Source organism: Centroberyx affinis, unplaced genomic scaffold (genome assembly GCF_046629955.1).
Source record: "Centroberyx affinis isolate AG114_WGS23_722 - 3 ecotype Tasmania unplaced genomic scaffold, CSIRO-AGI_Caff_v1 ptg001665l_1, whole genome shotgun sequence".
In the NCBI taxonomy this organism is placed as follows: domain Eukaryota; kingdom Metazoa; phylum Chordata; class Actinopteri; order Beryciformes; family Berycidae; genus Centroberyx; species Centroberyx affinis.
The window spans coordinates 11,836-36,090 of NW_027280090.1; the positions used below are offsets into that span (position 1 = coordinate 11,836).

Genomic DNA, 24,255 nt, shown 5'->3' on the forward strand with positions numbered 1-24,255 from the left:
AAGAATAAAATGAAATAGTTAAAATTATTACATATTTTAATACGTTTCTGAAGTTTTAAAAATATTTTGCTGACAACCATGGTGTGGATGTTGTGTTCTCCTCACAAAGCCATGAAATGCTGAATGCTAAGTGAAGTCTGGCTGCAGATTTGTTTTTTTTTCATTGCAGTTTCAAAACATCAGAAGCATGGAAAACAGAAAAATTCAATATTAATGCCTGTATGTAAAATGAATGATGAAAGCAGTGAAATGACTCACAACTTATAAAACAACAGAACAAGATATTGGTTTATTTTAGGGCAATTACAAGCAGATTTAAATGAAAATACAAACATTATTCTCATATTAAAGTGTGTGCATGCGTGTGTGTGTGTGTGTGTGTGTGTGTGTGTGTGTGTGTGTGTGTGTGTGTGTGTGTGTGTGTGATCCTGTACAGAGTGAACTATCATTTCAGCAGCTGTCTTTGGTCAGCAGTGTGAGTTTTTCTCTCTCCCTCCTCTATCTGACACAGAGACACTGAGGAACCAGACCCAGACCACAACCAGAACCCAGGGTAGAGTGGTTCAGTGAATGTGGACTGGAAGGTGTGGATGTGCATCAGTGTGTCAGAGGAAACTCTGTAGAAGGACAGAGAGCCAGCAGGCCAGTCCAGATACACTGCTACTCTGTTAGAGTCAGAGGAGGAGAGGGAAGGTATGAATGTTGATCTGTTATTGTGACAGACAGAGTAACTGTTACCAAAGCAGATCAGACTCCAGGACTTGTCATTCCCTCCAAGCCTGCAGTCAGCACCCTCTCCTCTCCTGCTGATTCCTCTGTAAGTCACTCCTATATAAACCTCTCCTTTCCTCTCCACCTCCCAGTAACAGCGACCAGTCAGACCATTTCTACACAGCAGCTGTTTCCAGCAGTCAAATCTCTCTGGGTGATCAGGATATGGCTGCTCCTCTCTCACCTCTGTCACCTTTCTGTTGTCTTCAGACAGGAGGAGCTCTCTGTGTGCTGTGTTTGGGTCCAGTGTGAGTTCACAGGCATCTGATGGAGAACAAGACACAATACAGCAGCAGGTTAGAATAGAATAGAATAGAATAGAATAGAATAGAATGCCTTTATTGTCCACATACAAGGGCAATTTTGTTCAGATCAGCCACATACAAGACATACAGGGAGTTTGACATAAACAGTTTCTCATCTAATACACCTTCTGTGGTTATTTGTTGATTTATTGACAGTATGACAATTACTTTCTTATTATAACACATGATGTTATGAATGGATGTCACATACTGTGGTGTAGATGGGCTTTCCATCTCAATAGTTGAGTGTTTGCTGCTTTGTTTTCATGAATCAAACTAAATACACACTTACACTTTCTCCGACCTGCTGGTTTCAACCTCTGCACTCCACCATGGTCCACACTGGAGGAATAAACAAAGTCAGACCAGCAGATTCTCTTTGATGATGGAAACATTTAATAACCTTCCCTATGAAGGATTTCCACTCATATCCACCATTAAACATGAAACAGTATTCCTCAGCTTGTCAGTGTGACAGAGAAAATGTGTGTGACTCTCAGCCTTCTAGCAGACGTTGCCTCTCCATACCTGAGAGAGTCCAGTCTCCAGTGTGGATCCTCCAGTCCAGCAGAGAGCAGCTTCACTCCTGAGGCTCCTGGATGATTGTAGCTCAGGTCCAGCTCTCTCAGATGGGAGGGGTTGGAGCTCAGAGCTGAGGCCAGAGAAGCACAGCCTTCCTCTGTGAGCAGACAGCCTGACAGCCTGCACACACACACACACACACACACACACACACACACACACACACACACACACACACACACACACACACAAGCAGCAAACAGTGACATAGTGTGGCATAGTGTGTTCCAGTAAAAAATAATATTGATAATCATCTCAGTTAAATTTTCCTTGATTTCGAAATAAAATAATCTCTATAACTTTCAGTAACGACCACAGCAGAGTTCCTATCTTAAAGGATAATTCTGGTTATTTTCAACCTGGGCCTGTCAGCTCACACTCTCTCTCACACAAACACACACAGCAAACACACTCTCGTTAAACTTGTCTTCAAATGGTTGTGACCCCTCCTTTAACAGGGGTATATTTTGCTGTTTCAGCAGTTTTATATAATTACCTGGTGTCTATAAAATACATCTGTTAAGTTTTTTTCAGTAAAAATCGTTTAGTTATAGCTTTAGCTATTCACTTCCCAGTGTTTGTTTCTCACCTACAAGAAAATAGGTCGTTTTACATAAGCAGCTTCTTATGCTAATGAGCTACTGCTCTGATTGGCTGGCCGTTGTGGAAGGCCCACCCTCCTCTTAGCGCTGATTGGTCGATTTCACACAGTTCAGTGTCTACATAGAAACTGGAGCAAAATCTGACTGGCTTGTACAAGGGGGCGTGTTTTATAGTTGGTGACTCTGGGGAAATGGCATAGTAACATGATTCTGTTTTTGCCGGGCCTCTGGGACCGGCCTAGAAGAGAAAGTAGCTAACTAACTGACTGACTGACTGACTGACTGACTGACTGACTGACTGACTGACTGACTGACTGACTGACTGACTGACTGACTGACTGACTGACTGACTGACTGACTGACTACCCATTGTTGAAAGTCACATGAGAAGTGGCATCAAGACCTACACAGTCATGGTGGTATACATGATATCACGTTGTTTGCACTGTCATGGTGTGTTTCTGCCCCCGGATTTCAAACTGGAAAAACATGGCGGCTCGTTTGGAATCTTTCTCTTATATTATGAAAATAGTTCACCGAAATGTGTTTCTGAAAACATTTGAGGTGAGAAATCAGCCATGCAGCTGCTGAATCTGTCTTCATTTGACATCGACAACGTTTAGTTTAAAAGTTTGTACATGAGTTTCAGGAGTTTCCAGAGGCAGCGAGTCACACTACTACAAGCATCCCTTCAAATCCTGAATGAACATCTGCATAGCAACAGGTGTGTCATCGTTCACTTTATTGTCCAATCAAAGATGTTTATTCCGCGCAAAACGTAGTTGTCAGGCATCGCAACCTGAGAGAGAGAGAGAGAGAGAGAGAAACCAGAGAAGTTGAATTGAAATCAGTGATAGACTATTACAGACTGAAATTATTACAATTAAATAACATAGAAATTAATTCCCGGCAGAAATATCTATATAATAGATAATATTAAACTCCATCTCGCCGTGACTGAGGCTCAGTGGACTGACTTCATTTCAGTCTACTTTCTAACTCCGGTGCCGGTGAATGTGCGACCTGTTGAGAGTGACACCGGTGACTCTTCCTCACATCCGTGTGCACGTGAATGTGCACGTGCATGTGGAGTGTGCATGCATAGCCTACATAACATGTGCACATAAGTTTGCTCAAGTGCATCTCCATACACAAGTGAGGCTTAACTGTGGTTGTTGAAGTTAAAAATGTGTGTGTGTGTGTGTGTGTGTGTGTGTGTGTGTGTGTGTGTGTGCGTGCGGACGGGCACGCGGGTGCACACGTGCATGTCAACCTGAGTGTGTGTGTCTGTGTACATGTCTGTATGGTTGTGTGTGTATGGACACTTTTCAAGAATTTAATATTAGTATGTTATGTTATGTTTGAATGATATCTCTAATATATTTGAATTGGTCAGTGTGACTGAAAATGATAGAGCAGGTCAGGGGCAGAACACGTATTATACTAGGGTGTGAAAGCCAAGAGGAGGCCCGGCCTGCACTAGGTCTACCTAGTCTTAACTATGAAGTCAGGTTAAGTCAGGTCCCCAGCAACTTCAGTTGTTTTGGACAAGGTTTCCACACCGTTCTGCTGTGGAGCTCAGGGCGGAGTATAGACTAACAAACTTCACCCGAGTTTCAACTGGCATGGTGGCAGTGACGGACCGGGATCCAAAAACGGCCCTGGCATTTCCCACACAACGGCCCTATTTCCAAACTCAACACCCCGATTGTTAGCATAAAAAGCTTGAGATAAAACCATACAGACTGACTAGAATGCAGAAATTCGGAACACAGAACACACACGCGACCGACACACACTATAATCGCTGATGAATGCCGACAACAGTGCACACAATACTGTGAGCGGCAGAGCGCTACGACATGATACACGCAACTAGTAAATGAAGGCACATTCTGCACAAATACATAGGCCAGACTTATTAAGCCTCAGTAAATAATAATACAATAGCTCTACCAAAACATGAAAAGAGCACTGCCAGCTGTAAAATTCTGAAATCCATGTCCAACACAGCAAAGTAATATTTGAATTCTTTAGTTGGATTATTCAACTTCAGTTGTACATGTTTCTCTCCCTCTCTGCTACCGTAACTATATCCGGGCTCTCAGTCTTGCGTTTTTTCCAAGCACTACCACCGTGAACCAAGAGCGCCCCCTCGTGGACAGAATAAAGCACTATCAAATTATAACACTACAAACATCACATGTATTATAAGCCATGAACTTTACAGCAGCCACAGTGCATATTACAATAGCTCCACCAACAGTGTTTCCCACAGGATTTTGTGAGACTGTGGTGGATGGACCGTGGACCCTGTAGGGGGGTCCGGGGGCATGCTCCCCCGGAAGAAAATTCTGTACATTTTAAAGTTAAATGCATCAATCTGGTGCACTTTGAGAGCAAAATTAAGAGGCTAGATCTATGAAGAACTGTGCTCTTGTAAACAATTTTGTGCTCTAGTAAACAATTTAATCATAAACACATTGTATAGATATGAATGGTGATGACACAGCAAAAAAGTCACACCCACGTGCGTGATTTCCGATGTTTGCCTGCTGCACGTAAATGGCATAAACAAAATAAATATTTCTCACATACACCAACAACTACTGAAACTACTCTGACCTACTGCCCCTTTCTCTGCTGTCAAACTCACCTGATGTCCCTCCCTCAGGGGAGGCTGTCTCCCCTGCTGCCCTAACTACCTGCCCTGCTGCCCCTCTCTCTGTCCCTCTATGAGAGTCAGCTGAGGCTGTCTCTCCTGCTGCCTCTTCTGCTACCTGGAGTCTCTTCTGCTACAAAGAAATAAGTAACGTTAAAATCCCACTGTTACTCCCATCACATTCAAACAAGTCAATGAGGAGGTCGAATCTGTCAGCTCACACTCTCACTCTGCTGTTCATTGATGCCACTGCTGCTAGAGACCTGGTTGCTGCAAAGCTCCCTCCACCTCCCCATCCTCCTCCTGTTATTGTCTGTACATAGTGTAGGTGCAATCCCTCAGCCGTCCTGAAAACTACAGTTCCCTATGTAAAGAACTACAACTGTTTCCTGTGGTAACCCCCCTGAACACCCAAAACCGTGCCCTGATAGGCTGCCAGCCATTTCACACCTAGGTGTGAAATCACCTTTCTTAAAAACCAAGTGCTACTCTTACTTCAGCTCTTACTGCTCTTACTGCTCTGTCTCTCAAGCTCTCTTGAGCTTCCTCCTGGTGGCTGCACAGAAGGACTGGAGTCCCTTCTCCTGCAGGCCCAAGGCCTGTACTGTCTCCTGCCTGCTCCAAACTGGAGTGAATACATGCAGCCTACCCTCTCTTCCCTGCAGAAGCAAGCTGCGGACATGAAAGGAACTTTCCTCTGCTAAGAAAGCAGTGTGACCAGAACCAGGACCGAACCAGAGGTCTACACCAGAAGCCTACGACGTGCTGAGGAGCACACACAACTCTCTCCCTTTTCTTCCACATGCAACAGATGTGGCCAACAGAGAGAAACACAGCTGGATCACCGACCCAGACATCAGGACACAACAGAGCGATCCTTTTCCCTGGAAAACCAGAGTTTTGAAACCACAAGCTTCGAACCGCTCACAACGCGACAACCAAAGGACTCCAAGTAAGACTGTAACAACTGGGCATATAGCATAGCAACAGCATTAGGATATATATATACAATGAAGTGAATGTAAACTGTTTACTAATGTTGAATTGTTGATATATATTGTATTTACAAACTGTTAGTCTGTTAACACCAAATAGTCATCCCATATGTTAGATAGTTAAAATACACACAAACTTAGGGTTTGCATGTATTTTAACTGACATGATCTAACTTCATGATCTCATAACACCAAAGAATATATTGTTATTCTACTTTCTCATATTCTATTGTTAGATAAAATCCCTGAATTCTCATTCAACTTAGTTTACAAACTCCACCAAGCCTACACAGCTTTCCCTCCATCTAGGCTTATGGTTTATGACCCTTTGTTCCCCTCTCTAACAAAGGGCCAGTACCTGGTCATGTGGCCAGCATGCTCATACATACCCTATAGTTAAGGACCCATGCACACACACTCACAGACACACACACCTGTAAATAATTTGTATTAGTTTGTTACTTTTAATCAATAAATTGTGTGTTGATACAAAAAGGGTCTTGTGTCTGTATTACAGAATGCATGAATGAACCAACCTCTGCTGTTAAAGTCCTCACTTTATCCTTCAACCCTTAGTTAAATGACCAATATTATTAATTTAGTGTTAGCTGATGAAGGAATAAAATGGTGAAAATGAGGTAACGTCTTTTTTGTTCTATTCTTTTTTATTATTTTATTGGTGTGCTGCTTTCTTTCAACTCAAACAATTGTATAACCATTTGCAATAAATGGTCTAAACTTCTTTGACGCAAGTGTCTCTGACTGAAATGTGCATGTAAAGCAGAATTTAAATGGCCGTCTGTTGAACAGTAACAGTAATCCTGACCTGAGAGTTTCCAGTCTACAGTGTGGACTCCCCAGTCCAGCAGACAGCAGCTTCACTCCTGAATCCTGCAGGTCGTTGTTACTCAGGTCCAGCTCTCTCAGATGGGAGGGGTTGGACTTCAGAGCTGAGGCCAGAGAAGCACAGCAGCTCTCTGGCAGCTGACAGTCACTCAGCCTGAGGAAGAATTAGTGATGAACAACAACTTTAAATGTATTTCTTTGTAGTAATACTCCAAAAAACATGGCCACCATCAGCCAATCAGCTTTCAGCATCAATTAGACAAGGTTAGCAGTGTGTACTGTAACATTTGGGAGGAATCAGACATCAGGCTATAGTTACAATTCAAAAATCTCACAATTAAAATGTAGAGATCTCTTGCTCTAATTTACATATAGATATGGAATGGTCAAAAGATTCATCTGGTCATGACAAACAACTTTGCCAATACAAATCTTCATGCCAAATGTATTTGTTTTCCGCCATTTTGACTTTCACCAAATTTGACACACAGCAGTCTGGACTGCCCCTAATAAAAGTGCTCATAAAGGCTTTATTCTATGTTAAATAAATTTGGAGGACATGTGTAGGTAGACTGCCCAAGGTAACTTGGAAAGTTTGTTGGCATTTAGCCTACAGGTGGCGGTATAGCAATATTCTAACTTTTAAAATGGCCATTACTTGCAGTAGACAGATTCAAATAAGTGAGCAGAAAATACTGAAACTGGGGTGAATTTTGTTAGTCCATACAGCAGGTCCTGAGCTCCACAGCGGAACGGCGTCGAAGCCTTCTCCAAAATAACCGAAGTTGCTGGGGACCTGGGGCCTGTACTATGAAGCAAGTTCAACAAAGTCAGGGTATCTTTGAGTTAGCCGGCTTCACTAAACCTAACATTGACGATCCTGATAACCGGTCTCACGTAGCTGGTTCTCAACTGGCTCTGTCAACCCAGGATTTACCTATCCAGCTATGAGCGCGTTCACATGAAAGAGGCGGGGTTTGTAACAAATAGCCAATCACATGCAACATGGACAGCTCTAGATCAGACAATTCGGATAAGATAAGATGAAACTATTGATCCCCGTGGGGAAATTAGATTGTTGCACAGCAAAAGTAATATGATTCAGCGGGGAAAAGGACATAGAATAGGCCTATAAGCGCAAAACTATAAAATAATAGTAAATAATAGAAAATAATAAAATAGGCTAATCAAATAATAAAAGCCGTAGAGAATAGACCTAATTATAGGATAATATAAGCCCTAATATTTCCTGCTGACATTTTAAATCAGAAAGAAATGGATAGCAACTAACATTGGGTTCTTCTCTCAAGAAGAACAAATTCCTATAATGAATAACTGTCAGCATTACAAAACATAACCGCGAAAAGTAAAAGTTGTTTCTGCTTCCAAGGCTAGAGAGGATGACTGGAGGAACTGTCTGTCATTAGGACACAGTGGGAATATTTTTCACTGATAAAATAGTTTGTGGACACACTGAGGCTGTAAAAAGATTTTCTATTCATAAAGTCGACCTCATGTTCTTCGGGGCTGCGGTAATGGAATATGAAATAGCCTACATTGAACCAAACACTGTCGGGAACCCAATTAAATAAAGTCAGCGCAATTAATATATGCAACAGTAACTTCCATTAGTAATATGGTCAATAGTAGCCTACCTGCTATATCTCCGAATAAGTTATCATGGAAAACAACGTCATTCTACTGGTCTGTAAACACGTCGCCCTGCGAACAGCACTTTACTGTATGTTAATTCGAAAATAGCCAAACAGTTTTCCGTTTTTTATTGTGATTTCGATTTGTATATTTGTCCATATCGGGATCCAGTAGGAATGGTGACTCCCTGTTTCCAGAGAGCTGATTGGTCAGAAGGCGGGCCTTTCATACAGTTTGATCCGATACCCTGAACCTAACCTGCTCCGGAGCAGGTTATAAGTTGCCATGGTGATCTACCCCGGTCAGAAGTGAACCACCTTCGTGAGACTGAAACCCCAGGGTTAAACCTGAAGTTACCTCGCTAACCCCAAATCCTGCTTCGTAGTACAGGCCCCTGACTTAACCTGACTTCATAGTTTAAAAAAACCCCCGAAAATAACCATAAAATGCCTCCATGCAGCTCGTCCAGCATAATGCAAGTCTCCTGAAGTCAAACGATCCCAAAGTGACTTGAAAATACTTACATTTACACCATTATTTAGCTGAAATCGCCACTGTAGCTGTTATTTCAAAATGTGCGGACCCGGCCTCAATAGGTAAGACTAGCTCGAATTAGCAGAAACAAGACTTCCGGTTTGGCCGTTTAGCCTCCAAAATAAAAGCGTGACATTTTTAAATAGGTAGAATTACTATTTTAAACCAATTACTTTGTATTTAATCGTCACATTCAATAAGTGAGCACCCATATTAATGTTTGATATCATAATAATGAAGAAAAATGTCATAAGATGTGCCATTTTTAACTATAAACGATTACAATGTGCAGAATACAGAACAGAGACTAAAGTGGACATCAAACATTAATATGGGTGCTGACTTATTTAATTAGATGGTTAATTACAAAGTAATTGGTTTAAAACAGTATTTCTACCTATTTTCAGATCACACGCTTTTATTTTGAAGGCTAAACGGCCAAAACGGAATGCTTGTTTTTGCTAATTGGAGCTAGTCTTACCTACCTCATTTTGAAATAACAGCTACAGTGGCGATTTCAGCTAAGTAATGGTGTAAATGTTCTTTTCAAGTCACTTTGGGATCGTTTGGCTTCCCGAGACTCGCATTATGCTGGACAAGCTGCATGGAGCCATTTTGGTTCTTATTTTCAAGTCAGGTCCCCAGCAACTTCAGGTGTTTCAGAGAAGGCTTCTAGCCGTTCTGCTGTGGAGCTCAGGTCGCTGTATCTAACAAACTTCACCCAAGTTTCAGCTCGCATGGGGGGGGGTGAGTAGTAATAATGACTGAATTTTCATTTTTGGATGAACTATTCCTTTGATGGAATATCGTTAGTTCAAGCAGAACACTGTAGTCGTGCTGTGCCCAGCTGATCAGCTATCAGCTGTTTCATCCAAACAACTCTCCAGCTGATCAGTACCAGCTGACTCTCAATCACCAATCACATTCAAACAAGTCAATGAGGAGGTTGAATCTGTCAGCTCACACTCTCACTCTGCTGTTCATTGATGCCACTGCTGCTAGAGACCTGGTTGCTGCAAAACTCCCTCCACCTCCCCATCCTCCTCCTGTTATTGTCTGTTCATAGGATGTTGTGTAATCTCATGCATGCTGCTTGGATTCATTGGGAAGCATCCTCAAGAGCAGAGCCTTTCTGCCAAATACAACTGTATAACCAAATACAAAATAGAAACAGGTGCGCCTCTTCCAAAAGGCTACTTTGTAGCTGGGTGCTGGACTTCAATGATAAGAGTTTGAGTTGAAAAAAACTGCTAGTGCGTTTCGGTATAACACCTGGCTCTGATGAAGGTGTAATACCAAAACACGTTAGAAGTCATCGCCAAAAACTAAATTGGTGAAAATGAAGTGATGTCTTTTTTGTTATATTCTTTTTTATTATTATATTGGTGTGCTGCTTTCTTTGAACTCAAAGAACTGTATAACCATTTGCAATAAATTATTTAAACTCCTTTGACGCAAGTGTCTCAGAATTTAAATTGCCGTCTGTTGAACAGTAACAGTAATCCTGACCTGAGAGTTTCCAGTCTACAGTGTGGACTCTCCAGTCCAGCAGACAGCAGCTTCACTCCTGAATCCTGCAGGTCGTTGTTACTCAGGTCCAGCTCTCTCAGACTGGAGGACTGGGAGCTGAGAACTGAGGCCAGAGCTTCACAGCTTCTCTCTGACAGCTGACAGCCACTCAGCCTGAGGAAGAATTAGTGATGAACAACAACTTTAAAAGTATTTATTTTTTCTCTCCTGTATAAAAGTCATATATTGAATCTACTCAGGTATCTATGCACTTACACAGCTTTATTGGAGGCTTTGACCACTGGCAGCAGCCTCAGAAGAGCCTCCTCTGAAGCAGAGTATTTCTTCAGGTCAAACACATCCAGCTCTTTTTCTGATGACAGTAACATGAAGACCAGAGCCGACCACTGAGCAGGGGAGAGTCTCTCTCTGGAGAGTCTTCCTGATCTCAGGTACTGTTGGATCTCCTCCACTAGAGAACGGTCATTCAGTTCATTCAGACAGTGGAACAGATTGATGCTTCTCTCTGGAGAGGGATTCTCCCTGATCTTCTTCTGGACGTACTGGACTGTTTCCTGATTGGTCTTTGAGTTACTTCCTGTCTGTGTCAGCAGGCCTCGTAGGAGAGTCTGATTGGTCTCCAGTGAAAGGCCCAGGAGGAAGCGGAGGAACAAGTCCAGGTGTCCTTTTGGACTCTGTAAGGCCTTGTCCACAGCACTCTGGTAGAGGTGATTTACCTGAGATTTGTCTCTAAATAGTTTAGACCACCAGGATGTTGATTGAGTTTCTGACAGTACATTGACACCGGAGTCGATGAATGAGACGATGACATAAACAGCAGCCAGAAACTCCTGAATGCTCAGATGGACAAAGCAGAACACCTTGTCCTGGTACAGCCCACACTCCTCTTTAAAGATCTGTGTGAACACTCCTGAGTACTCTGAGGCTGATCTGATATCAATGCCACACTCTGTCAGGTCTGCTTCATAGAAGATCAGGTTGCCTTTCTCCAGCTGGTCAAATGCCAGTTTTCCCAGAGATTTAATCATCTTCCTGCTCTCTGTAGTCCAGAGTGGATCTGTCTCAGCTCCCCCATGATACTTGACATTCCCCTGTTTGGACTGAACCACCAGGAAGTGGATGTACATCTCAGTCAGGGGCTGCGTTCGGAATGGTTCACTCATTCCCTCACTCACTATTCCCCATGTAGTGTTTATCATATAGTGAACTATATGGGCAACGACCAAACGAAATTTCGGACACTACAGTAAATATAATTGCGTCAAAAAAATGCGCTGGATATTCGTGTGACGCACCGGGATGCGCCCAGCATCACGTAAACAAACCAAGCATCATGACAGCAGGTTGAAATGGACTCAGGTCGTATTGATTTTGACAAGTTTTCAGCATTAAATTACAAATAAATTGTTGAAATTCTAATCTTGTGCAAGTGTGGTTTTGTCAACTTTGGTGCTGTCTGCTAATGGCAGCAAGCTGTTTTGGTTTGGTAAACAAGCTTGTGAGCTAATGACTAGCAGAAGCTTCCATATCACCTCCTGTCCTGTATTGGTGGATAAAGTGGTCAGCTGACCTGTAACGATGATTCCTGCAGTTTTGCTGCTCTTGGTTCAAAACGGAGGAAACTCGAATGAGGTGTCTAATACGTTTTGTTGATTTGCTAACGCTGTCAATCGGTAAATAGACCAGTTTCTATTAGCTAACATGTTAGCTAGCTGTTTCTTCTTCTTCGGTAAAACACGATCAGATTGCATTGTGGTATACAGGAGAAATTGTAGGGTACACTGTCTGTTCACTACAATTTGTAGTGCATTGTGGGTATCTTATAGTGGACTATTTAGTGAATCAAATTAACCGTTGAGAATTCGGACACTAGTAGAAAATGGCGGATACACTATATAGTGCACTATTTCTGTAATAGGGAACGGTTTCGAACAGAGCCAGGGTCTTGGGCATCTCTCCTCTCTCACTGGTTTTCAACCCATGGTCCAGAACTGTAGCAGTGATCCAGCAGAAGACTGGGATGTGGCACATGATGTGGAGGCTTCGTGAAGTCTTGATGTGGGAGATGATTCTGCTGGCCTGCTCCTCATCTCTGAATCTCTTCCTGAAGTACTCCTCCTTCTGTGGGTCAGTGAAGCCTCTCACCTCTGTCACCACGTCAACACACTCAGGAGGGATCTGATTGGCTGCTGCAGGTCGTGTGGTTATCCAGAGGCGAGCAGAGGGAAGCAGTTTCCCCTTGATGAGGTTTGTCAGCAGCACATCCACTGAGGTTGACTCTGTAACATCAGTCAGGATCCCGTTGTTCTTGAAGTCTAGAGGAAGTCGACACTCATCCAGACCGTCAAAGATGAACACAACCTGGAACTTGTCAAACCTGCAGATTCCTGCTTCTTTGGTCTCAATAAAGAAGTGATGAAGAAGTTCCACCAAGCTGTACTTTTTCCCTTTCAGTAGATTCAGCTCTCGGAAAGTGAATGGAAATGTGAACCATATATCCTGGTTGGCTTTGTCTTCAGCCCAGTCCAGAGTAAACTTCTGTGTTAAGACTGTTTTCCCAATGCCAGCCACTCCCTTTGTCATCAATGTTCTGGTTGGTTGATCTCTTCCAGGTAAGGGTTTAAAGATGTCTTCACATTTGATTGGTGTTTCTGGTCTTGCTGGTTTCCTGGATGCTGTTTCAATCTGTCTGACCTCATGTTCATCATTGACCTCTCCACTCCCTCCCTCTGTGATGTAAAGCTCTGTGTAGATCTGATTCAGAAGTGTTGGGTTTCCTGCTTTAGCAATCCCTTCAAACACACACTGAGACTTCTCCTTCAGATTGGATTTGAGTTTACGCTGGCAGATGGGAGCAAGAGTTTCTGAATGAACAAAGAACAAATGACGTTAATGAGTGGATGTTTCAATAAACATGACAAATGTGAACATTTCCCGGTAAATGTATATATATCTCCACTCCATGGCATCTATTCAGCTCATCACTGGTGAGACAAACAGGTCCTGACTATGTGTGCTGCTCAATGTGAAAGGCAACTGGTGTGGTGATTGCAAGGGAATTCTCCTGTGTTTTGCGAGTGACGAGAAAAGGTCACGGACAAGAAGTGTTTGGCCTCTCCCAAATGTTTTAAGGTTAGTTTGGTGTCTTATGTGTTAACTAAATGAACTGTCAACAGAGCGCCGAGGTGAACCGGATTCCGAGAGCGAAGGAGCGTGCTGGCCAAGTTTCATGCTGTGACAATAGGTTTGGCAAATGTTTTTCCATCATGTTAAACCTGTTAAAAGCCTCTTACTGCTCTGCAGAGAGTCAGCCAGATCCTCCTGCTTCATTCTCCTCAGGAACTGCAGTGTGATCTTCAGAAAAGCCTTTCTGCTGCTCCTCCTCTGCTCTTCCTCCTCACCGTCCACCACCTCCTCATCCACCCTCTGCCTCTCTAAGCATTCTGGGTAATATGGACTCAGAACCCCCTGGAACCTTTTCAGCTCGTTCTTCACAAAGGTCACAATGTTCTCCTCAAGCAGCTGGAACAGAATAATATATGAATTAAACTTTCTTATTAAAATCATGGAACACAACATCAGATCCATCTTGCATAGACTGAAAGTCCACTGGTCTAAAGAGTGCTGCATGGAGACTGAATGTTTGTTTTGCATTTCACTTGTTGGTGAAGTAAAAGGTGTTGTTGTGCATTTACACACCATAAATATGGAGTCCAGGTCTGTTTGATGCTCCTGGGCAGACTGACCACTGGGAACCTCTGACCTCTTTTGGTGGAGTCTGGGACACACACACACACACACACACACACACACACACACACACACACACACACATATTTTAAATACTTGGTGGAGTTTGTATGTCAGTATAACACACAGTGAGCTAGCTGGCACAGCTTCATATCTGCCTTCTCCAAAACAACTGTTTCTTTAGAGTTCCAGAAAGCTAAAAAAATGATATAAAATTACTGCAAACAGCAGAATGCAAGTGTTGTGAAGCCAAACAATTGCACTGTGGGTCCAAAAGTCCAATATTTACCTCATTATCTCCTAGATTTTTCCCTCTCTCAGAGCTCTGGTCGCTCTACAGAGATTTCTGCTGCCTTCAGTTGCTGCTCGTCAGCTTGTACTTCTGAGTTTTACAGTCATAAATACAACTTGTCATGTATTCAAGTACTTTTTAGACAGAAATAAGAAAATGCACTCTCAAACAAAAGTTGCTTTTTGATGACTATTTTAGAAACCAAGTGGTAAGTTGAACAGAGTGAGAATGTCACATCTTGGCATCTTGGGTATCATGTAAAATTCAACTTTGTTCTATTTGTATTTATCACTTTATTGGGTAGCTCAAACGTGCTCTATCCATAATTACAATATTCCCAGCAGCATTTGAAGGCACCATCTGCTTGCTACTGTTGTGACGGTTGTTGTAGTGCAGAACAAGTGATAATCTAGGAGATAATGAGGTAAATACTGGACTTTTGGACCCACAGTGCAATCGTTTTGATTCAGAACACTTGGATTCTGCTGTTTGGAGTCATGGTTTATGGTCATTTTTTATTTTTTTGGAACTATAACAAAATGGTTTCCATCCAGTTGTCTTGGAGAGGGCTGCTGCGAAGCTGTGCCAACAAACTGGCTGTGTGTTATATTGACATACAATACAATACATCAGGGATGCAAACAGTATGAAGGGCCAGACCAATTTTTAACTTTTCTCAATAGAGTGGTGTCCATGTTTGAGCAGAATAGGGATACGCATAGACCGGTCACTCTTCATGGACACACAGCTGGGTACAGGAGAGTCTGGTCTGTCCTGCTGGATCCTGATCGAAACACAGGATGGACAAAGCAGGACTGATGGTGGATACCCAAGAACTACCAGCTAGGTCTAAACACAAAAAGTGTCAGCACACCAAAATAATAATAACAATAATAATAATAATGATAATAATAATAATAATAATAATAACAATAAGAAGGAGAAGAAAGTTTCCCTCTTACCACTGAATTTTTTCTCCTCTCTCCTCATGCTATTGACTCTCTTAATAAAATCCCTCTCTCTCTCTCCTTAACTCTTATCCTACTCTCTCCTACATGATTGTTCCAGGTTAACAGGAATATTGTAAGGTCACTGCAGCTTTGACCTTTGCTAGCTTCACCGATACAAGCTGCATTTATTTAGTAAAAATGAAGAAGAACAATAACTAGAAGAGTTCAATTTTTTTGAAGATTTTTTTTAAGTGTGCTTGCTTCAGTATGACAGTTTAACAGCTGAATTTATTAACTGAGTTAATTTTTAAAGTTGTTTACAATTTCACCACCAGATTTCACTTTTGACTCTGCTACATTCAACTCTATAGAGCAATATGTAGCAATAAAAGTATATTAAAAACAGTGTAGCAGTAACAGAGTTCTAGCAGAATATACATTAAAAGTATGACTTGTAGTTGAAATAGTGTTTCAGTGCAGTACACCTTTAAAAATATGAGTAATCGTAGCACTAGTCATAGCACTTTAAAATATAAATATGTTGCAGTATGCTGAAATAGTGTTTCAGTGGAATATGCCTTTAATAGTAGAAGTAGTAGTAGAAGTAGTGTTTAAGTGGAATGTGCCTTTAAATGTTTACAGAGCAGTAGTAGGAGCAGCAGTGTTTTAGTGGAATAAACCTTTAAGAGTATGTGTTGTAATAGAAACAGTGTTGATACAGTGAAAGTCTATGAAGTGCATTAAGCAGCATGTATTTCATCACTCCTGCTTTTATTGAAATATAAAGTAACTGCATGGAAAGATGATCACATAACATATCAATATCATTTTGATACAGGTCTTGACCTGAATAAACATGAACAACCAGCCCATATAAAATAACATCAGGATCAGAGTCCAATCTGAAGTCTGTGGCAGAGAATCAGGAAGTAGTTTTATGACGCATCTATCAAATGGTGAAGTTTAACCTCATCGTCTACAGTGAACCAAAGAGCCTTCCTGCTCTGATTAAAACAGGATTAAAAATGTTACAACTCATTTACATGTTCAGGACGTTAACGTTAACACTCAAACACTGATGTGTTCACAAACTGTCACAAAGTGTTTTATGTTTCAAACTGAAACAGTGAGTTTCACCCTCCTAATGACAAACAGGTCTGTCCTGCTGGATCCTGATAGAAACACAGGATGGACAAAGCAGGACTGATGGTAGAAAAAGGTTAGACAGACAGGCTTTTGACCAGCAGGTTGACAGTTGCTGGAGAGTAAATGAGAAACACTCTTCCCTCCCTCCACAACTTCCTCCAAAGTTCAAGAAACTGAAGCCCCAAATTGCTCCAGTGGAGTTCTTAGTGGCCAACAGTAGAAGACTGTGGAGATACTGGGCAGCTTCCAGTGTCTAACAGTGACAGACTGGTTATACTGGGCAGCTTCCAGTGTCTAACAGTAACAGACTGGTTATACTGGTCAGTTCCCAGGTGTGAATATATTACTGTATGTGAAGAAGAGTGATGCTGAAAAAGAGCATGCATGCTCAGCAAATGTTCTCTGCATTAGTAATAGTTAAAGCATGAATACAGTAACATTTTACTGCTAGTAACAACTTACATCTTTTCAGAAGAATGGTGTTCATCTTTAAAATAAATATCGACATATTTTGACCGGTCGCTCTTCATGGACACACAGCTGGGTTGAGGAGAGTCTGGTCTCTCCTGCTGGATCCTGGTAGACAGAGAAGAAGAACACTAAGGCAGGACATTCACTTTTTAATGAAGCAGCCACAGCAGCAGGTGGATACCCAAGAACTACCAGCTAGGTCTAAACACAAAAAGTATCAGCACACCAAAATAATAATAATAAGAATAACATTTCCCTCTTCTCACTGAATTATTTCTCCTCTCTCCTCATGCTATTGGCTCTCTTAATAAAATCCCTCTCTCTCTCTCTCCTTAACTCTTATCCTGCTCTCTCTTACATGATTGTTCCAGGTTAACAGGAATATTGTAAGGTCACTGCAGCTTTGACCTTTGCCCTCCTTTATTTTGTTGACTTAAATCTTTTTTTTAGTGATTGAAGCTTATTGTACTGATACACTCATAAATGAAGGAAGTCACTCTGGATAAGAGTGTCAGTGAAATACCTAAAATAGAGCTAACTGCAGCCTAAATGTAATACGGTGAACATTTGAAAGGTTGAATGGCATTGCTAGTTTCACTGATACAAGCTGCATTTATTTCCTTAAAAGTAAGAATAATAACTAGAAGAGTTGAATTTACAAGATGCTACTGTCATACTGAAAGAAGTGTTCTTGCTTCAGTATGACAATTTAACAGCTGAATTTATTAACTGAGTTGTTTACAATTTGACCACCAGATTTCACTTTTGACTCTGCTACATTCAACTCCATAGATCAATGACTTGTAGTTGAAATAGTGTTTCAGTGCAGTACACCTTTAAAAATATGAGTAGGCTAGTGGTAGTACTAGTCATTGTAATTTAGTGGAATATACCATTAAAATTATAAATATGTTGCAGTAAGCTGAAGTAGTGTTTCAGCGGAATATGCCTTTAAAGGGTAACTTCGTTATTTTTCAACCTGGACCCTATTTTCCCAACTGCAGGTGTCTAAGTAACTAATGGGGACAACAATTTTTGAAATTGGTCCAGTATTGAGCGAGATCGCTTCAGCCGGCAGTACGTTTCATTTCTGTATAGAGTCCTTTCCATAATGTTGTCAGACACTTATAATAACAATCTGAGCCTGTCAGTGGCAAAAACAAAACAAGCACTTTTAGTGGACGTACATTGACGGTTCACATTTGCCCCGCCGGCAGCCCGCTGATCTCTGGACCAATTTCAAAAATTGTTGTCCCCATTAGTTACTTAGACACCTGCAGTTGGGAAAATAGGGTCCAGGTTGAAAAATACTGAAGTTACCCTTTAACATGACACTTTCAGTCTTAGTGTTGCCTTAATTGGGCTAAGATCCAATTATTGGTGCGCATGTAAACGTACTCTATGTACGAGCAGGAGAAAAATAATTTATGTTGTGGTCACGATTTACTGTAACATGCGCACAATATGCAAATCGATCCCTTGTTTTGTTGTATTCATGCACACAAGATACATTTCATTCTCTCCATTTGGTTAATATGAGCCTCGTTTTGGTTTATTCCTGAGCACCAGTTACAATTCGTTCCCTCGATTTGTGCTCTTGACGTGCGCTCCACATGTAAAACGTGCGCACAAGTTGCCAAAACGTGCCGTTGAAATAGTGAAATGGTGCTCTGGATATATAAAAGGTGTGCAAGTCACAAGCTTCTAAAGAGTCAGAGCACATCATTTCATTTGAAATGTGGCGTTGCCCTGGCTGTGTTGACAGTGAATCAAAAGAAAAGGCAACATGTTTTCAGAGGTGGTTGAACTCAACGGCTCGGCTTGTTGGGATAATTGATGTGGCGTTTTAACTGTGGGAACATAATTATTTTGTGCGCACGAATTATGAATTAGTAGGAACAAAAAAAAAAATAATTGAGGGAAGAAAATGTATTGTCGGTAGCCAAACCGAGGGCAGGTATGAACCACATCCAGGGAATGAAATGTATCTCATGCGCACGTTGTTCTATATCTTGGCCTCCATAAAACTTTTTTTCTCTCCCTATGGCCGCTCCTGGGCTCCGTAGTTTTCAGTACAATAGTGTAGGTTATCAAATAACATTTCCTCATTACAGTATAACCAGTGCTCTTACATTGTGTCTGAGGGTCCAGGTTCATTACTGAAGTCTGGAGGGTTTAGATCTTTAGACCAGTCACTCTTCATAGACAGACAGCTGGGTACTGGAGACTCTGCTCTGCCCTCCTCTTCCTCCACACAAACACTCATCTTCTGGACTTCAGTCTGAGAGGTAAACCAGTAACACTGGAGACACACACACACACACACACACACACACACAAACACACACAGACATACAGTTAGTATTGCCTTGTTTTCTTTAAATATGTCTAATTAAAACAGTGTGTATTAAACAGCCAATCAGGACTTTGTATCCACAGATGAATCAGTGATAAACTGTTCAGTTCATTCTGACTCTTATTCCCTCTACAGTCCACAGGGTGACAACTGACTCAGAGACATTTACAGTAAAATAATAATAATAATGTTGTAATAACACCAACTCAGACTTTTACAGTAAAATAATAATAATGTTGTTATATCACTCACTTTGCTTGTTTCCTTGTTTCCCTCCTCCTGCTCTGCTCTGTGTCTCAAAATGGAGTCTGAACTAACTTTCTTCACACTTTCACTTTCACTGTTCCCTCTTCTTCTCATGTACCTGGATCACCTGCTCAGTGTTGCTCCTCCCCGCTGCATTTCCTGTAAATGTTGTCTGATTAGGCTGAAGTCACATGTGCACAGTTATGTATGCGTGTACATTATGTGTGTGTGTGTGTGTCTGTGCATACTTTTTGTTGAGATTTGTTTATGAGAAACTCTCTTGTATTGAATATGACATACCAGTCAGATAAACAACAGAAAAGAAGAAATAACCCACAATATACATAAGACAGTAAATAGGTACAGTATTCACCACACAATCAACATAACACAGTAGACAAGACGGTACAGTATTCACACATTCAGGGACTCAGTCTTTGTTCAGCAAAGCTCTGCTGGTGGATGAATGACCTGCTAGCATCCTGTATCTTGGGCCTGATGCCAATGGCTCATAAGCACTAAACAAAGGATGTGACACATGTCCAATAATTGCCGCTCCTTTCTTCATCAGTGGATTCTCATAGATTGATGTCATACATCCAAGCTGTGCCCCAGCGATCCTACTGGACATATTGACTATCCTATGGAACTTATTTTTACCGCTTACCGACAAGGAGGAAAGGAAAGTTCAGACACAACGAGAGAACAGAACCATTATGTCTTTGTTCACCTTGTATTCACCTTGTAAGCCTTTCTTATGAATAACCTCCGTATTTAAGTCCCATGTCCAATTTGCATCAATGTTCACATTCTAGAACCTGAGAATCCATTTGAATGGTTTAGTCCAGCTCTGTGCTCAGGGAAGGGAACTTTGTCAGGAATGCCTGGTTGGGGCATGTTGTCACGCTGATTTCAGGGCATGTTGTCATAACTATTGAAATTTTTTTTTTTGGTTTGAAATGGCTTTACATTCATTCTTTTCTGAATAGATATTATATTATTTTGACTAAGAAGTTATTTTACATCCAACAACATCAATGTGTCAATGTGTATATATTACATGTACATTAATATATCATACTGTTAGAAATTGAATAAAATGAAGAACAAAATGTTGGCATGTACGTTTCTGCAAACCACGGATACGTTGAATCTCAACGTTTCTGAACCAAAAATATGTTTCATATCAACATTTCTAGATACAGTATATCAATAGTTATAGTGTTTTAACTGCTCATGACGCTTTTGAGGCGCTTTTGAGGCGCTTTTGGCGTTTTGAGGGAATAGAATGAGGGTAGGCTATAATAACCATTTTCTGGTAATGAAATAACATAAATTATATGTATGTATTTTATTACACACCACATATTTCGAGCATGTGGAACAATGAGATACATTTTTGTTCGGAATCCCCCAGCCCCCCAGTTCTCATATATGCGCTTGTTTACAGCCTATGGCCATAATTTAATTTTCTGTGACATGCACACATATTTCCTGTAGCCTATTTTATGAAATATGAACACAAATATTCTATAGAAGTAGTAGTAGAAGTAGTGTTTAAGTGGAATGTGCCTTTAAATGTTTACAGAGCAGTAGTAGGAGCAGCAGTGTTTTAGTGGAATAAACCTTTAAGCAGTGGCGCGCACAGACTCTGTAAGGGGCAGGGGCAAACAATGAAAAAGGGGCACCTCTTCAGCCTGCATCAACCTGAAGCCACCTAGGTTTGGGGGGGGGGGCATAAGTGCATGCTGATATAGCCCTCCAACTGGGTTGGAGTGAATATTAATTTAGGCTGAATTAGGTCACACACACACACACACACACACACACACACTCTTTCTCTCTCTTTCACACACACACACCTTTGCGTAAGGTGTGTGTCAGTGGCATGGACACTTTCTGAGAAGGCACTTTTTCATTTTTCTTAGTGTTGTTAGGTCCGGCCTCATCTATGACTTTATATATTCTAATAAATACACAAAGACAAACGTATTTATTTGGAGTTTCTCTGCACTCCATTTGATAAACAAACCAAACCTTCCCTCCTCTTCATCATTGCGATGCACCGGGCCGGCCGACTTTTTCCTCACACAGTGTCCATGCCACTGAAAGGCACACTCTTGCGTAAGGTGTGTGTGTGTGTGAGAGAGAGAGAAAGAGAGTGTGTGTTTGTGTGTGACCTAATTCAGCCTAAATTAATATTCACTCCAACCCAGTTGGGGGGCTATATCAGCATGCCCCCCAAACCAGGTGGCTTCAGGTTGGTGCGGGTGGAAGAGGTGCCCCTTTTTCATTTTTTGCCCCTGCCCCTTACAGAGTCTGTGCACACCACTGTTATTGGCTATAAACCACTGTTGATGGCTACAGACCAACAGCTGAACAGAGAGGCAGTCCCCCCCCCCCCCCCGGCGTACTGATGTTTTCACAAACTGTCACAAAGTGTTTCATGTTTCAAACTGAAACAGTGATGACAAACAGAGGCTTATTCTGTATGATTGTCTTATTACAGTTAAATCAATCAACAGTAAGCATTAACAGGTTGAAGAATAATACTCTATAAACTGTAATGAAAAAGTGTTTGCTACAATACCTTTTCATGTTGGAAATAGCCTGCTGCCTCGCCAGTAAGTGAATGTGACTGTAGACTACTGACTTGATACTGAGAGAGAGAGAGAGAGAGAGAGAGAGAGAGAAATAATCAACAGTCTCAGGGAAGAAGGCAGACTTTAATTTGATTTCATTCCTGTCTCATCAGGAAATATCAGAGTCACATCGGTAAAACAAGACCAAGATTCTAACAGCCCTGCTGAATGTATGAAAACTGTATTAACACCTGCTTTAAATTATTAGTTATTAATGAAGGAGACCCCATCAAAACCCCCTTAAACACCCCTTAATTTTGACTCCTTCCTTTCTGATGAAATTCAGGGAGTGTATTCATTAAACAATTCTGTTACCTTGGAAGATGTTTGCCTGGTGAATTCACATCCAGATCAAGTCACAGAGACTTTCTGTCTTCATCTGTAGAGGAAACACTGACAGAGAAGACGCTGCTTATTCTCCTGCGTCAGTTCTGGGTTTCTGTGTTCATTTGATCTGAGACTGCAGTCACATCCTCATAACTTCACTATCAAACATCATCTAACCCTAACCCTATAGAAACATGTGACCAAAACCAGTCTAACCTGTGGCCAGAAACCAAGCTTAAGGCAGAGAAATCACAGATCACGTGATGTAGTTCCACGTGTGTCCACGAGATGGCGACATTAACCACATCATCTACAGTGAACTAACAGCAGACCAGCACACAGACATGTAATGCATGGAGGAGGAGAAATTTATATCACTTTAAAATTCAATGACAAAGCGAGAATGACAGTGTAGATCTAAAATCTGTCTGACTTCAGCTGCAATATCAAAAAGGTTTCTTACTGGGTGGAGCATGTGACAGGAAGTTAAGTTCTTCCATTTTGATTATATCTAGACATTTTACTTTACTTTACTTTTTTTTTTTTTACTTTATTATAAGTGACATATATTGTATTTTAATGTTTGCATTGTTTTCTGTTGGTTGCAACTTTCATGTTTGAGTTGTAGCTTTCTTTTTACACTGACTCCCTTATGTGTTTAATTTATTGTTTACTTATCAAGTACCTTGAGCTGCATTTACGCCTTGTATTAAATGTCCTATACAATTATTATTATTGTCATTATCATTGGGCATTACATTATGTTCAACAACTGGTTGTTGTGTTGTTATGCTGGCCTGTGATTGGTCTGTCACCTTGCCTATAAGCTCACCTTGCACTCACAGTAACTCTTCTCAAAGCTCTGATGAAGGTCTTTCTTGCTGAAGAGTGTTAGTGTTTCCTGCTGTGAGCACCAATTCATAAATGAGTATCAAAATTCTACAAACAGGGCAAAGAACAGGGGCTTAATTACAATCACTTCATGCAGTGTGGTTGCAGTGGTGTCCGTGGGCCCATATCAGGAACGGGTCCCCAATGACACATTGAAGGAAGAACAGGCCACTGTAAATTACCTGGATTAACACCTCTTAAATTCACCTGTTCAAAAGACATGTTACTATAGTACAGTGCTAATCGTATTATAAGCCGTTGAAAACGCAAACCCATGTCCATCATGGTTTTCATTTGTTTTGGGTAAAATAGTCAGTAGCAATCTATAACAAAATTATATGCTTATTCTACATAAACTATAAAAAAAAACTATTCAATTCAATAATAATTTCTTATTTTCTTTGGTATTTTTTGTCATATACAGATATGCAATGATGATTGCTGGGTAATATGTATGTCGTTGTCCAATGTGAAGTCTCTATTTGATCATGTGACGAGACGATACGCTATAGCTAGTTTAAAGCTGTTTCACACCGGTGCGACACGAAAATGCGGAACGGATTTGCGGAATATTCGTGCGGGGATTTTCCGCATGTGAAGCATACACACCGGTCCGGTGCGACATTTTCGCACTCTAGTGTTCCAATTTCGCACCAACAGAAAAAAAATCCTGTTTATTATCTGGAAAAAATGAAGATACGTTG

At 41.2% G+C, this 24,255-nt stretch overlaps 1 protein-coding gene across 1 annotated transcript; it reads right to left on the minus strand.

Annotated features, from left to right (window-relative positions):
* Nucleotides 1–270: 270 nt before the first annotated feature.
* On the minus strand, nt 271–22,806 carry LOC139651429 (NLR family CARD domain-containing protein 3-like). Its single transcript, XM_071528335.1, has 13 exons — nt 22,649–22,806; nt 22,282–22,350; nt 19,698–19,850; nt 19,222–19,391; nt 17,081–17,194; nt 14,180–14,258; nt 13,774–14,002; nt 12,404–13,344; nt 10,736–11,619; nt 10,460–10,633; nt 6,744–6,917; nt 1,369–1,418; nt 271–1,035 (listed from the first exon to the last, which is right to left on the minus strand). The coding sequence occupies exons 3-13, from the start codon at nt 19,803–19,805 to the stop codon at nt 446–448; spliced, it is 3,513 nt and encodes a 1,170-aa protein (XP_071384436.1). The 5' UTR covers nt 19,806–19,850; nt 22,282–22,350; nt 22,649–22,806; the 3' UTR covers nt 271–445.
* Between the last annotated feature and the right edge of the window lie 1,449 nt (nt 22,807–24,255).